At 33.9% G+C, this 16406-nt stretch overlaps 1 protein-coding gene across 1 annotated transcript in view; it reads right to left on the bottom strand.

Moving 5' to 3' along the window:
* Window positions 1–16406, bottom strand: part of LOC138693089 (acidic amino acid decarboxylase GADL1-like) — a 99888-nt gene that overhangs the window by 39534 nt on the left and 43948 nt on the right. The window contains exons 2-4 of the mRNA XM_069816697.1: window positions 10374–10558; window positions 8802–8908; window positions 3414–3529 (exon numbers count right to left, since the gene is read on the bottom strand). Of these exons, the coding sequence (XP_069672798.1) occupies window positions 3414–3529; window positions 8802–8908; window positions 10374–10558 (408 nt within the window). The remainder of the gene's footprint in view (window positions 1–3413; window positions 3530–8801; window positions 8909–10373; window positions 10559–16406) is intronic.

The raw sequence follows: 16406 nt of genomic DNA, 5'->3' as shown, positions 1-16406 counted from the left end.
ATGTGTTTTATTTGTCTAGAAAATTATTTGTAATAATGGTTCCAAGTTTAATTTTCATTTATCTCCGAACTCATTTTTATGACTTATCTCCTTTTACCCAAACACCACAGATATAGTCTGAATTTCACTTGGTTATGTATTTAGTGTCCGTCTACTGCGAGAATCAAGGAATTTGAGGAAATTTACAGCTGTCAGTGGCAGCGTGGTTGTCTTAAAATGCAAGTCGGATTACATGAGAGAACTCGACATTGAAGATGTTGATGAGATTTATAAAATCTGTCGGTCTGGGTAGCGTAGTCGGCAGAGCGCTGGCCTTCTGTGCTCGTGGTTGCGGTTCGATGGGATTTAAATGTGCTACATGCTCATGTCAGTAGATTTACTGGCATGTAAAAGAACTTCTGCGGACAAAATTCCGGCACACTGGCGAAGCTGATAAAACCTCGACAGTTGTGAGCGTCGTTAAATAAATAATTTTCTTCTTTTTTTTTTTTATAAAATCGTTAAGTACTATTTAAAAAGATTTCTTTATTCCTACTATTCTTCACAATCTTGTTGTAACCGGGGAGGCCGTATTGTACAGTCCACACCTGTGGAGTAACGGTCAGCGCGTCTGGCCGCGAAACCAGGTGGCCCGGGTTCGAATCCCGGTCGGGACAAGTTACCTGGTTGAGGTTTTTTCCGGGGTATTCCCTCAGCCCAATACGAGCAAATGCTGGGTAACTTTCGGTGCTGGACCCCGGACTCATTTCACCGGCATTATCACCTTCACTTCATTCAGACGCTAAATAACCAAGATGTTGATACAGCGTCGTAAAATAACCCAATAAAATAAAATAAAAACGTATTGTACAGCATTGGCAAAAAAACCGGACCGACCCTTGTAGCTGATTTGAGAGCCTTGTTCACTCCAGAACACGATAGACTGGCAACTAAGACTTTCGTGGTTCGAATCCTGCCTGAGAACGAAACTTTTTTTTTGTTCCTTATTCAAATTTATTTCCAATACTTTTCGATTGCTGGTAAAATTCATGTTCTGGGAATAATAAGTTAATTAAGTAGTAAAATATCGCTGCAATCGTAAAATATTGGGAATAAATTTGAATAAGGAACAAAAAAAAAAAAACGTTTCCTTCCCAGGCAGGATTCGAACCACGAAAGTCTTGGTTACCAATCTATCGTGCTCTGGAGTGAACAAGATTCTGAAATCAGCTACAAGGGTCGGTCCGGTTTTTTTTGCCACTATTGTACATCGATTGAGAATTTTCTTCTATGTTTTCAAATTGTTTTCTTTATGTAATGAAGAGGAAAAAATTGATCTAATGTATATTAGAACTTGTAAAACTCTAACAATAAATAACAATATCGTTAAAAATAATGGCATTCAAGGCAGAAAATGACTAACTATTTTATCATAGACTAGAATACAACGTACTGGATGCAAGCAAGTACTGAGCAACATAAATTTTAGAATTTAGCATATTTGTTTATACAAATTCATCTTATTTTCCTCAGAATCGAATAAAAAAAACTAGATAATGTTCTTACACAAAATCTTTTAATTGCAGGTGACCTTGGAATGACTTCTATCAAACTCTACTGCAGACGTCCTTGAATTTAATGAAGGGAAATCTCTGCAGTCTTCTATTCGGTGAGTAAAATTCGTTCCCTTACATGATATTTTTACATATTTCATTTTGATTGTTCAGTTAACGTGTTGGATTTCCATGTCCAGAAACTTGATTTGAAATTAGAGTGAGAAAACGCATTTTGTGATGGACAAAAGCGCTGTTAGAACAGAATTCCTTGGAATACTGCCATTTTCTTTATCATTTCACAATGTCTCAATATCAGCGTCGCCATAATAACCATCATCATCATCATCATCATCATCATTATTTTGCAATATTGCGTGAGTTAGCAGTATTGTACTTCACAGAAGATTAAAACTGCGATATTTTAAATTTCGGGTTTTTGTTTTTATACGATATATTGTACACTGATATTTAGACATGGATTTGGGGAGAAGAGTCGATTTAAGGTCTACAAGTTGGCGATGCAAGTATGTTTAGTTTGGATGGGCATTTGAGTAGACAAGATTTATTCAAAGTGGGGAATCCTCCTTGAGCACTACTTAGGGGAGAAGTGGGTACAGTGAGACAGGGAGAACAATGAGACATTTTTATTAGATGGTAAATTTTGATGTTTAAATGTTTGTAACAGTGGAGTTGTATGTTGCATGAGTAAAGTAACAGTATTTTCATACTCGATTTGATTCTAGTTATAAAGGCGAGTGATGAAAAAATAATTCGTAATTTTTCACTCTAGAAGTAAAATTTTGGCTTGTGTTTAATGAAGGTTATATTGGATATACAAATTAAATAGAAATATAAACGTTTTGTTACCTAATACTATGGTATTTGACGTTACGTTTTGCAAAGTTTCGTCTTTCTTGTTTTGATTTTGAAGTTATGGTGCCATTTTTAAACGTACTATGCGTAAAGGGAACAGTGAGACATGCCATTGAAGGGTACACTGAGACGTCTCACTGTTCCCATTTACCAATGATTTGCAAAACCAAACTGTAATTATATTACATTTACCGGTAACTAACATTAAAAATGAACATACTAGTAACCAATTTAGGAACTATAGCTTAAAATAATGGATACATTACATTTTAATGGTTTCTTAAATAAAAAATTATTCACAAAATTTAAAAAAATATTAAAAAATAATAAAGAATTAAATTAAATTCTTATAATTATAAGCTTTGTTGTCACCAAAAATTCATTTTATTTTTTAGCAAAAGTTTGAGAAGTCATGGAAAATTCACTTTTCCAAATGTTCCAGATGTTTCAATGGTTTCGAAGTCAGACATCAAAATGATTCTAAATAAGTCTACATAACATGGCAAGATAAAGAGACAGCAAGCTTTCTTTTCTTTTGAAATAAATGTAAATCATTTCAATGTCCGTTAATAGACACTGTGATGTCTCACTGAATGGGAACAGTGAGACATTTACATTTTTTTGAAAAAACACGCATTGTATATTATGTCCTTTATCTATTAACATTTCTCTTTATGTATTATTATACTGCATGTTTTAATGTATATTTCTGTTGCACTTGATTTAAAAAATACCTGAAATTTCACTTGCATACAGATGTCTTAATATTTTGTGTCTCACTATACCCACTACTCCCCTACACTACCGAAAATTTGAACTTCTCCGATAACATGGTAGGCCTATATCTGTCTGTTCATCTGCGTGTATCTGTCTCTCACTCCAGCAACAGTTTGTGTGTGTCTTCACATGCAAATTGTTCAGACATGCTAATTATCAAGATTAGCATTTAAATTGCACATATATGTAAATTAAGACAGGAAGTAGGTCTAAAGACCTTTGACTTACAGCCTCTGATGTGAACGCCACTAGTGGGGGTTGGCCTGACAGTCCTTTAGTCTTGCATTCAGGAACAGCTTTGTATCTGGCCAGTACCATGCCATACATGTTGGATATACTGCCACCTGCACTAACAACAAACATGCCCTGAATTGAACTGTTAATCTCACATGAAGAAGGGGCCTAAATGTTTCAAGACTTGACATAATGATATGGATGGAGGGCGTATCTTACAGAATCACTTATGAAAGTTAACTTTTTAACTTACAGAATTTTCTGTCGTGGAGATACTGTAGTTCCTAAACCAATTTACATAGCCTGTAGGTACACTGGTGTTCAGTACTTGACCCATACTAATCGATTGTGATCGATATTTTGTTCGTGTAAGTGTGGCTTCTTTAGTTATTACTTCTACGAATAGATGGCGAAGATAACAATCAGTGTCGCCAATAGTAAATAAACTTACTTACTTACTTACTTACTGGCTTTTAAGGAACCTGGAGGTTCATTCCCGCCCTCTCATAAGCCCGCCATTGGTCCCTATCCTGAACAAGATTAATTCATTCTCTATCATCATATCCCACCTCCCTCAAATCCATTTTAATATTATCCTCCCATCTACGTCTCGGCCTCCCTAAAAGTCCCTTTCCCTCCGGCCTCCCAACTAACACTCTATATGCATTTCTGGATTCGCCCATACGTGCTACATGCCCTGCCCATCTCAAACGTCTGGATTTAATGTTCCTAATTATGTCAGGTGAAGAATAGAATGCGTGCAGTTCTGTGTTGTGTAACGTTCTCCATTCTCCAGTAACTTCATCCCTTTTAGCCCCAAATATTTTCCTAAGCACCTTATTCTCAAACACCCTTAACCTATGTTCCTTTCTCAAAGTGAGAGTCCAAGTTTCACAACCATAAAGAACAACCGGTAATATAACTGTTTTATAAATTCTAACTTTCAGATTTTTCGACAGCAGACTGGATGATAAAAGCTTCTCAACCGAATAATAACAGGCATTTCCCATATTTATTCTGTGTTTAATTTCCTCCCGAGTATCATTTATATTTGTTACTGTTGCTCCAAGATATTTGAACTTCTCCACCTCTTCAAAAGATAAATTTACAATTTTTATATTTCCATTTCGTACAATATTCTCGTCACGAGATATAATCATATACTTTGTCTTTTCGGGATTTACTTCCAAACCTATCTCTTTACTTGCTTCAAGTAAAATTCCCTTGTTTTCCCTAATCGTTTGTGGATTTTCTCCTAACATATTCACGTCATCCACATAGACAAGCAGCTGATGTAACCTGTTCAATTCCAAACCCTGTCTGTTATCCTGAACTTTCCTAATGGCATATTCTAGAGCAAAGTTAAAAAGTAAAGGTGATAGTGCATCTCCTTGCTTTAGCCCACAGTGAATTGGAAACGCATCTGACAGAAACTGACCTATACGAACTCTGCTATACGTTTCACTGAGACAGTAAATAAATATACAGTAAAATCTGTATTAAACGATAACTGTTGGTTCCATGAAAAATTGGTCTTTCTGAGGGGTGGTCTCTCAATAAGGGAGTTTTTTTTACACAAATAATTGGTTAAAACGTTTCTATGTTAATCAAATAACATGAGGAATATTGCTAAGAATGAAAGTTTGAGGTAAGAAATTTATTTCTTATTTTACGTTATTTTTACAATTTTCTCATTTCATTCATTACATACTCGGCTTCACAAAATCATAAAGTGAACTCTGCTTAATTTTTTTTTTTTTTTTTTTTTTTTTAGATTTCGTTTTTACAGTCTTCTTCTTCTTCCTTTCAAGTATTAGGCCAAATGGCCTGCCATGATCTCACAGTTGAATTTTCAATCCAGCTCTTCTTTGGACGACCGAGAGATCTCTTCCCATTTGGACGATAGTGGAGCATAACTTTTGGGATTCTATCTCTACGCATGCGATGCAGATGATTTATCCAGTTATTCTGATAATTAATGTTTTACGTGATTAATTACAGGTTCTAGTTGTAATTCTTCCATTACATCTTCATTGCGTTTGTGATTCCATTTCGTATATCCCGCTGTATATCTCATAAATTTCATTTCATTAGCCGTTATTCTGCTTTCGTCTTTCTTCCTCAATGTCCATGCCTCACTGCCGTAACGAAGTACAGGTCTCGCCAAGGTCTTGTAAAGGCGAATTCGAGTATGCCTTTGTACTAGGGAAGGTTTCATAATGTTGTTAATTATTCCCATTGTTTTGGTGTATTTAGAAATTTTCTGTGAAATGTCTACTTCATCGAAAAAAGATAGCCTAATATGTATCCGAGATATATAAAATAATTTATCCTTTCTAATATTTTTTTAATCTAAACATATTTTGCTACGCACAGGGTATTTTCCGCAGAAGGCCATAATTTTATTTTTTTCTTTATTGATTTTCATATCATATTTAATTCCAATTTTGTTAAAATTAAAAATTGAACGTTGTAATTCATCTTCTGAGGATGCCACCAGAGCTAAATCGTCTTCAAAAATAATGAATCTAGTTGTAAATGTCTCTTGAGTTTTATATTTCCATGAGGCAATTGTTTCCATTCTCTAAATATTTGATTCATATATCCTATATAATAAATAGCAACGGTGAAAGGCCGCAGCCTTGTCTTACTCCTGTATGAATTTATGTCCAATGCGATAATTTATTGTCACACCTTACTGCAATTAGATTTGTTTTATAGATATTATATATGTTTGCTATAAGTTGTTGTGGAACATGGTCTGTGGCTAATACTTTTAATAATTTACAATCTAATTTTCCAAACTGTCCTTTAAAATGTTAAAAAGTTAATTTATGTCTTCTTCATTCATACAGTCTTTCAGCGGTGCCGATTGTTGAATTAGTTCAATATTACGTAAGGCTACTTGTAGTGACATTTTTTCGGATTGAAATTCTCTCTTGACTTCATTCTCGTCATCGGTGGATTGATCACCAGATTTTTCTAATAGATAGGAGGAAGAAAAAATAAATTATTGCACTGTAATCTACAAGTAACGATTTGATTTTTCTTTTACTAAACGAAAAGCAAATCCGTCATACGGCATGAGAAATCTTACCTTAGAAGAGAGTGTTAAACAGCGGTGCACATAACCCTTTGTCATACCTCGGAAGGCGTTTGCAAGCGCTTCATTGTACCTTTTTTCTAGCAATACCCAACACTCCTTAAGGGATTAAGGACAGAGGTGGGCATTCAACGTGATTTGCCAAACATCATTTTAACTTCTAGTACTGTAACGAATTTATTGGAATTTATTTAGGCTACAGTAATGTAAAAAATACGAAATTATAAATTTTTAAAATACAAAATGGTCTTTTAAAATGGGTAAAATAAAGAAAATGGCTATTTAATCACTGGTCGGCGATCGGGGAGAGAGGTGGTCTCTTAAGGGTATATGCACGTGAACGACCACAAATATTATCAGAAAATGCAGGCTCTAGATTTCTAAAATTTTATAAGAAAACGAACTCACAATTGAACAAAACTTACAGGGTACCACAACAAGACTTATCAAAACTTAAATATCTGATAAAAGTATAAGAAAGGTTACTAAAAATATTTTTCAAACCAATTTTAACGAAGTATGACAAAACAAAAGAATTCCGCAGTTACATCATTTGGTAACCATAACATCTGACAGCTTTAATATTTTTCCTGCATGTAATAAACACTTATTTCTGAAAAGTAGACTACTCTCAGACATGTAGAGTTGTTTATTTTAATAAAATCAATTTTTTATTTGTCCTATATAAAATATATTAAAATTGACAATGTTTTATACCTAATTTTTCTATTTTCAAAGAAATGGGCATTATTGTAGTCTACCTTTTGCATAAATGAATGTTAAATCAGTGTATAACATTTCAGAATTCTATATCTAATGGTTGCAGAGTTATGAAATAATATGTGTGAAAATTTTCAAATTTTGGAAAATTTAAATTAAAGTAAAAAGTGAATTCTAAAAAATATTATTAGTAACCTTTTTATACTTTTATCAGATATTTAAGTTCTAATAAGTCTTGTTATGGAACCATGTAATTTTTGTCCAATTGTGAGTTCATTTCCTTTTAAAATTCTAGAAATTTAGAGCCTGCATTTTCTGATATTTGTGGTCGTTCACGTACATATACCCTTAAAAGGGGTGTGATTTACATTGGTTTTATGGTTGTTTAATTCGGTTCTTTAACAAATCGGTCTTTAGCAGGAGTGGTCTCTCAGACAGGTTTTACTGTACCTGCATTACAGAATTCAAAATTTCATCCCCCTCTAATGATTGTAAATAGCACTAGGTTTAGAAAGAAAACGCTGATGCTCTCAATTATGAGAATAATCTATAGGTACTTAATCTTCAAATTTCAAATTTCAAATTTCAAATTTCAAATTTCAAATTTATTTACAATTTACATTTGAATTGAATACATATGAATAGATACCCGAAATGAGCATATGCTCGTGCTCTGGTACAGTCCAGTAGTCTACATAAATTTTACAGGGTTCAAATAATAATGCTGATGATATAAATAATAGTAATAATAATAATAATAATAATAATAATAATAATAATAATCGTGACAGAAATGATACAAATTTTGTAATACAAAATAATTCATTAATAATAATAATAATAATAATAATAATAATAATAATAATAATAATCGTGACAGAAATGATACAAAGATTGTAATACAAAATAATTCATTAATAATAATAATAATAATAATAATAATAATAATAATAATAATAATAGTGATAAAACAAATTTATTTACAATAATAAAATAAATACTAGGACGGATAAAATAAAATATAAAACCACTAGCGAGAGTTAACACAACTTAAATAAGCATATAATAACCGGAAAAAATGCCAAACTCGAAAATCAACATCGTCTATATCATCACTTTCTGCAATAATTTTTTGACCGTCTCAATGATAGTGTCGCCTATCGAGAACTAGCGAAACTATTTCAAAGTTTGTCAATTTGTTAATCTTTGGTTCTGACTTACCCGTTGTTAGAAAGTTCGCTTATACGATATAAAATAGTAGGTTAGGTATCTTTGAACACCAGTGAACATCAATATTTTATAACTTAAAACGCAAAGTCTTATGCTGATGGGCATCAAAAGCTTTGTGAGAATTAAAACAGACGATAATGATAATGACAATGTCCATGAGTTAAAAAGTAAAATTATAATTTTATTTTTAATAGGAGATGAATTAGAGAAAGATCATGTTTCTTTAGTAATCATTACTTTTTTTTAAGCGTCTTTATGGCAGAAATGCAAATTTCATTATTTCAATCACACTCATTTTATTTATACAAAATATGTTTAAAATGTATTACCTGGAGAAAATATTCCATCTCCATCGGAAAACCCAACAATTTTGAGCACACGTTGCAACACAGCACATTCAACAAGGACGAAAACAGGTGCTACCTCGTAGGTGTGTCTGTAAGAAAAAAAAACCATCGAGAAATTCACTTTCCAAGAAAAGAACCATAATTATATTTGAGTCACTCCACAGTAACTCACGTTATATTCTGACACATTTATGAAATTATTAGATAGGCCTATATTAAAACAAAAGAATAAAGAAAGTTATTTTGGCTTATTTATTGCAATGATGAACGGTTAAGTTATTGAACAAGTAATAACTACTTCACTGTGTTAATAGGCCTATTATCAATTTTTGGCGGTATTTTTGTTACGCGATTGACTAGTTTCGACGTGGTTTGCGTCATCCTCTGAATCCAAATACTACCAAAATGTATAATATTAAGACAATGAAGTAGTTATTACTTGTTCAATAACTTAACATTTCATCAGTGGTCATTAGTGTTACGAGTGTATTCAAGAATGGAACAAAAAAATATATTGCATTTAAGAACAGTTAAAACAACTATTTCATCAATAAATAAAAAATAATGAATTATATTCCTAATTATTGGTCACTGCCATGAATATTTCTAAATGCAATAAATAAGCAGAATTTGTTTCTTTATTTTTTATTTTTTTATTTTAAGGCTGATTCAGAATAAACCGGGAACGGAAACGACAAAGGTAACGAGAACGAAAATAATGTTAAAATAAATGTATTTAAATGTAACCATTCTCCTCCTCCTTCCGCTCTTCACTTTTGTTACCAGATCTTCCAGATGGGGAGTGTAAATGACAAAAATTGTGACCGCAGCGTGCATTCTTGCAATCTTTGTGTTAAAATACTGTCTACTGCAGTACATCCCTTCCGAACCATATTGGGGACACAATGTCCTGTTATCCAGGAAACTATGAAAGTTTCCGCTCTTCCAAACATGAATTCTAAAGACACCCTCGTACCAACAAAAGAACAGTAGCGGTCAAAGCCCTCACTTAAACTAAGCTGATTAATTATCTTCACGAATCATCAACATTTAAACTTATAAAACCAAATTTTATGTTGCATTTTGTATTACTTTTGTTGTGCTAGGTGAAGCCTTCAGTGAAATGAGGGATGGAGTTTAGAGTTTATTCCAAACTATAAAACTCAAACTTCACTGTTATTCACTTATTCAGTAGGTAATTACTAGTAGGACCTACTACTGATCTGTTTGTTTTGAAAAATATTTAACAGGCCTATGTAAAGAAGGAAGTAAAATGCATACAAGTTCTTCAAAATATTAAAAATGACCAAAAAATGCCTAAAAAATGTAAAAATGAGCCATTAGTTCAAAAACGTGAAGAAATGCAAAAAATGCAATATAAGAAATTACCTTTTTACGTTGATATTAACATAGAAAGGATTTCTATATTAATAGGCATCGTCCTAATGTGAAAAATAAGAAGATGACTTTTCATCAACGTCGGCCCCCTATTCATTAATAATAAAGTGTGTGAAGTGCTAGATAAAAGGAATCATGGTCAGAGGTGGCACTCACATGTTGGTGTTGAGGGCCTCTGCCAGCCACGCCCCAGCCAGGCCGTAGGGGTCTGTCCCTCCATAGAGCTGGTTCTTGAAGTAGGGGTGACAGGTCTGGACTGAGTAGCTGACGGCGTCGTGACACAGCTGGAGCAGCTCGTTGTCGTGTAGGCCTTCTTGTCCGGGTTCGAGGCTCAGAATACCCTGCACAAACCAATATTTTCCGTCGATCATGTGTATAAACTCTAGCGAGTTTTGAATGGGCTTTTCTATTAACGTTCTCCTTTCCCTATACAATTTTACAGTTTCTTCGTTATATTTTACTGTCATCTGTCGACAACAGGAAATTATATTGTCTCTGCAAATTATCTTGGTAGCTGAGGGAAGAAAGGTCCTATACTCTGTTTTTATACAGAAGGGAACTTCTCGGTGAAATTTCAAAAGATATGACCACCTCCATTTCGAGGCGGGGTTACTCTATAGGACAGCCTGGGCGTAAATAACTCGATTGAGTTGCTGCACACTCCACACTTCACCTTCCCCGGCAGAGAACGAATGTTTTCTTTTTTGGACATGTGTTCCTCTTTCCCCAAATCAATTATTTGCACTTTTTTTTCGATACTTAGCACACCAAGATTTCTTTTGACATCTATAGAAGACATTGTTTATAGAAGTTATACAGTACGACAATTCGAACAGTAGACCGTATTTTGTAAGAAAAAAGGCTTGTAATAGCGTTCTCTAGAAAAAATTAACGTGATAATAAAATGAACATATGTACAGTGCTTCATATATTTCTGCAGCAAAAAGAAAGCGCGAGAGAAAGACACACGGATAATCCACCAATCGGTTAATAGGGTGACGGATAATCGGGATTCTACCACAGTCTAGTACAGAGGTCTCCAAAAAGCGTATCGTCATTCGTGCTCTCGATGCTGCCCGCCGAACACACTGTGCTGTAAGACTAGAGAAGGGGAAGAAACTCGTACCTCAACAGATGGGAGCGGTCAGTGGGGGATCGCGGCAACGGTCTGCTTATGTTTATAAATAATAACATCAAAAGAATAAGAAATATCATACGTTTGAATATTATTTTGACATACTATGAAGCTGGAGCCCCGTCTGTTGATATTGGCACAAGCCATTGTAAATTCAACCTCTTCTGTTCTATGGTGCCTTTCAGTGCCTGGAAAAGATCTTCTCCAGTTGTATTTTGTAATTACATCTAGAAGACATTCAGACACAGTAAAATGTTCATTAACTCCTCGGATGAAAATGGCTAGGAGAGCTCCGTCATTTCTATCTGTCCTTTCGTCCAATGCAAGTGAGTAAGCTACAAACTGGTTAATTGTGGTTTCGACTTCAGATTCATTTACATTTACAATCTTGAAATGCCTTCTCTGAACTGTAATTGCAAACAATTTAATTTTCTTAAATTTTGACTTTGTTCTGGACACAGTATTTTAGTAGCGTTCTGTATGCACGATTTTGCAAATGATGCTTCTGTAAAGGGCTTCATTGATTTTCCAATATTCCAAGCTAGAACACAGCTAGCAAGAAGCTTTTTTAGTTTGACTGAGAACACGTGTATAATTTGTGTCTGTATTTTCTTGTTTTATATTTATCAAAATATTTGTAGGCCTAAGCATTTCACTTAAAATTAAAGAAAAAACTATAAGTATGTCATGCGGAACTGAGTGTAAACGTATTGTAATATACTGATTATTATGTACAATCAACAGTTATATAGATAACCCCAAAATAAATTATTTTCACATGTCCAACATGAGTGTAATTTTACTATGATATTCTTTGTGAAGAGTCGAGTATTGTCGTCGTATGTTGAATTTTAACACACCCTTAAGAAATTTCAAACAAATTAAGCATTTCACATTCTCTCCACTAACACACAAAATTTCTCTTCCTCTTCATCCTTCAATGTACTACGTCCATGATTAGAAGACATTGTGAAACGGTGGAACACGTCGACCAACACAATAATGATGACAGTCCGCCACTGCTCTTCGTTTGCGCATAAACATTGAGTACAGTACAGGTGGAGATGGGTGAGGCGGAGCGCGCTCATTACATACTGGCTTCGGTTCCGTTCAGGGGCTTACTCGCGAGTACGGTTTTGGAGACGTCTGGTCTAGTATATACAGTCGTGAAGCTCAATACGTAGTAAATATGCAAACATTAGATAGTTGCTCACCACTAGGATCGCTAACATCGCCTCATTACAGGCAATGCAAAATAGTACCGTCACAGTCTATTGTTTCTGGCACCCTCAAAACTCAAGCTTCGTGACTGTATATAGTAGAATGTGATTCTACTGTACCGCAATTTTAGACACACCCGTCGCTTTAAGTGTTCAAAACATGGCTGGAAGAAATAATTGTCTTCCATTCCTTTCATTGAGTGTACTGAAACTTGTTACTAAAAAGTGAGACAATATTGGAAAAGCCGGGATCCTAGAAACTTCACTAATTCTATAAATGAATAAATGTCACATAAAAATCACTGAATGATTGGTGTGATCGGGGGTGGATGCATGTGACCGAAAAAGTAAGAATATGAGACCGAGAATGAGTAAGCGAGAAACTGACGAGGTGAGGATGATCAATAGAGAATAACAGTATGTAGGTGTACTAGGGCTATTTATTTTGAAGCCGATTGTCAGGGACAACATTCCTACGACTAAGGGTTCGTGTCTCCTTCTGACCTAGATATAACAATCAATTCACACTGTAGAACAAAGAAGTTATTTTTATTTTACATTTCAGTGATTTTTTTTAGAATATTTTCTTCGGAGATGGAGAAATCAAGTGAGCTAATACGTCATAAGATATTTTTGTATAGTAATACAGGATGTCCACATGAAACCTTTACAACTTCAAATGTAAATAAATTATTGAGACATGATATCTGGATGCGGTTTTCTGCATGTTATTACGTGTTTTGTTTGTTATTATTATGTGTGTGTGGATAAATTGAGGGGTTAGCTGGAAGAAGGGCGTGACTCAGAAAACATAGTTTTGAGATAATCAACAAAAACTATCTGTACCCCGCATCTCTTGCTGAAATATGACACTATTCATATATATTGTAGGGTAATACGTTCTCTTGTGATTACAATGAGTTCCATGGTTAATGTTTAAATATTGTACGAGAACGAAGCATTCATTTTTTTTAATTACGCCCTTCTTTCATACAAGAGGGTTGAAAATACTGCAATAATGTTAAATTTTCTATATGAAAGGCTACAATAATGAAGATAATTACAATGTATGTTCTACAAAAAAACTATATATATTATAATATGTTCGTTTACCAAATTATCATAACATTAAAAATAATTAATTCCACTTATTTCACGTTATCATTTTAACTGAAAGTGCCTAAAATATAGGCTTACAAACACTATACCACTTTAAGTGATCTAATAAGCTAACATAAACATCTAAAATCTTGAGGCCTATTGGAGTGTTTGCCTCTCATATCTGTCATTACAGTATCACCTAGCTTCACAATATTTTGTACAGTTATCACTCGTACAGTTATTTTATGCTCGACCATGCCGAAATGTACTAATTATACATCTGGTAGCAGTCCTTTAATGCATGTCATTAAAGTACACCTACTCATTAAAGTACAGGTCTTCAGCCAATGATAACTCAGCTTACATGTGTTCAGCCAATGACAAGTCAGCTTTGTACCGTTATAAAACCGCAAGTATCGATTATTCTCGGATATGCAATCGAAAGAGAATTAGCGAAAAGTCACGGAGGCAGAAAATCCAATACTGTCGCAGAAGGTTATGTTCTGTTACTATAATAATTAGCGTTAATTGTAAATAATATTCAAATAAATTCAATTTGTCATCTCGTTTTTCAATGTCGAGTTCAATAATCAAGGTTATAATATTATAATATTATCAAGTTTAACGGGACTACGTCAAGGTCAATGACATTATTGTTCCTCGGAAAAAATCAATACTTTCGCGTCTGCACACATCTCACAATTCACGACCTAGAACAAGGTCACTTCCGATCTTGTCAGTTACAAATAAAATGTTTCATAAATATCCATACTCGATTCTTAATTACTATCATTATAGGCTCGTTGCATAATGTACTATTGAACAATGACAGAATAAAGGACTTGCATAAAGATTCTTCTCAGTCATGACACTTCATACCCAAGAACATTCTCGGTGCTGTGATTTTACAGTTGTTTGGCGTTGCTTAATGGTCCTACTCTCCAAATATTATATAAGAAATGTATCCTGTTGGTTTTTGATTCCAGTTTCACAAAATCCTCAATGGAAAATGGCTTGCTCCTCTGTAGACATCTCATATTTCTTCTGGCAGCAACTGGCTTAAATGTTTTGCTGCTAACCTGTCAGAAATATGGTCGTTCCTAAATTACTGCGGCCTAGATCTAACATTTTATAGCACTGCTTACGCCTATATTATTAGTACCTTACATTCATTCTTCATTGACAAAAATAAATAGTAATATTGTATTTCTTTCACCATTTTTCCTGACCTACTTGTGTAAGCTGTGCCGTAATTTCGTCGTCGCTGCTAGATTATTCTTTCACAGTTTGTTAAACCATTTCCGTTTTCTACCTTTCCGTTTATAATTCATTTTCACTGATACTTTCAACATCAAAAATGTTATATTCGCTTCCATTAGACGAAAGATAGGATAGATCATGACATTCGTCAGACAACGCGAACACCCTTGCAGATACCTTCGCCGGTCCTCGAACCACAGTAGTGAGATTGAAGACGGACGCTATTCAATAATAGCCTACCTCTATATTGCAATCTATTGGGGGTAGACACATAATATTGTGGTGGTTGGTAGAAATGCCACCAAAAAACGCATATAGCCATTTTACGGATAAACGCCATAATCCGAATTACGCCCTTCTTCCAGCCAACCCCTCAATTATTTTATATTGAAAATTGCGAAGAATGTAATTGCCAATTATTGTTTTTTTACGCAACGTTCAATTGTTCATTTTGTTTCTGATTTTAAGGCCATGGATCATTGACACAAAGATGAGTTTGGTTACCACCCGATTGTACATGTATGTTTTGCGGTTTGTTGACGTTGAGAGCTGCGTCACTACAGTTCATTCGGTAGATATATCTATAGTCCAAGCTCATACAACTTAACAGTTTTGATACGAACTTTTTACATCTGCTCATAATCTCTATTCTGAACGTATCACGAACTCTGTTCAGGATTTTATCATATTTCACTTCTGTCTAAATTGTCAGTAACGGTCATCTCGATAAGGAATTATTGTGAACTAATTTCTAGCACGTATGTCATAACTAGCCAATAGACGAGCATGCATGATTTGGTACAATGGTATGGGAGGCGGTAAAACTTCACCCTTTTGTTTAACTAAGTACTTTTTTTTATCTTGAATTCAGTTTAAGTGGTTAGGTACAGCTTACAGCAGTAAAATTTTTGTGAATATTCAACATTTTTTTTCCTCCATTACTGAAAAAAAAAAATATATTTTTAAGATTTAAAAAATTTTTATATATATATATATATATATATATATTTCTAAATTAAAAATGTGCAGTTCACTGTGCAGTAATGAAGCGTTTCTCTCATAACTCATAAACTTGTTAACTTTTTCATGTCCTCTCTCTTTTATTTTATTGCTGAAACTCATGTTTAAAATATCATGCTCTTTCAGCTACATTCCTTAATAAATAATATATATTTTTTGTGTTAGAAGAAAATACTGATATTTGGCCATTTTTAAAAATGAATTTATTTTTTATCAGACAATCTATCAAAGATAGAGAAGTGATCTTGCATCATATTGTAGATATTATATGCATTAATACACACAAGAAATTTCATCACTGAATGTTGGACAGTTTTTGAGTTAGGTGGGAAACGCTTCATACTGCACAGTGAACAGAGTTTTCAAAAAAAAAAAAAAAAAAAGTAAATAATTTTTTAAATCGTAAAAATGTTTTTTTTTTCATATAGCAGAAGAACAGTGTTTTGAGCATAC

This window comes from Periplaneta americana, chromosome 2 (assembly GCF_040183065.1).
Source record: "Periplaneta americana isolate PAMFEO1 chromosome 2, P.americana_PAMFEO1_priV1, whole genome shotgun sequence".
Taxonomy (NCBI): Eukaryota; Metazoa; Arthropoda; class Insecta; order Blattodea; family Blattidae; genus Periplaneta; species Periplaneta americana.
Note: the sequence above shows the minus strand (reverse complement) of the source record. Positions and strands in the feature narration are given on the sequence as shown.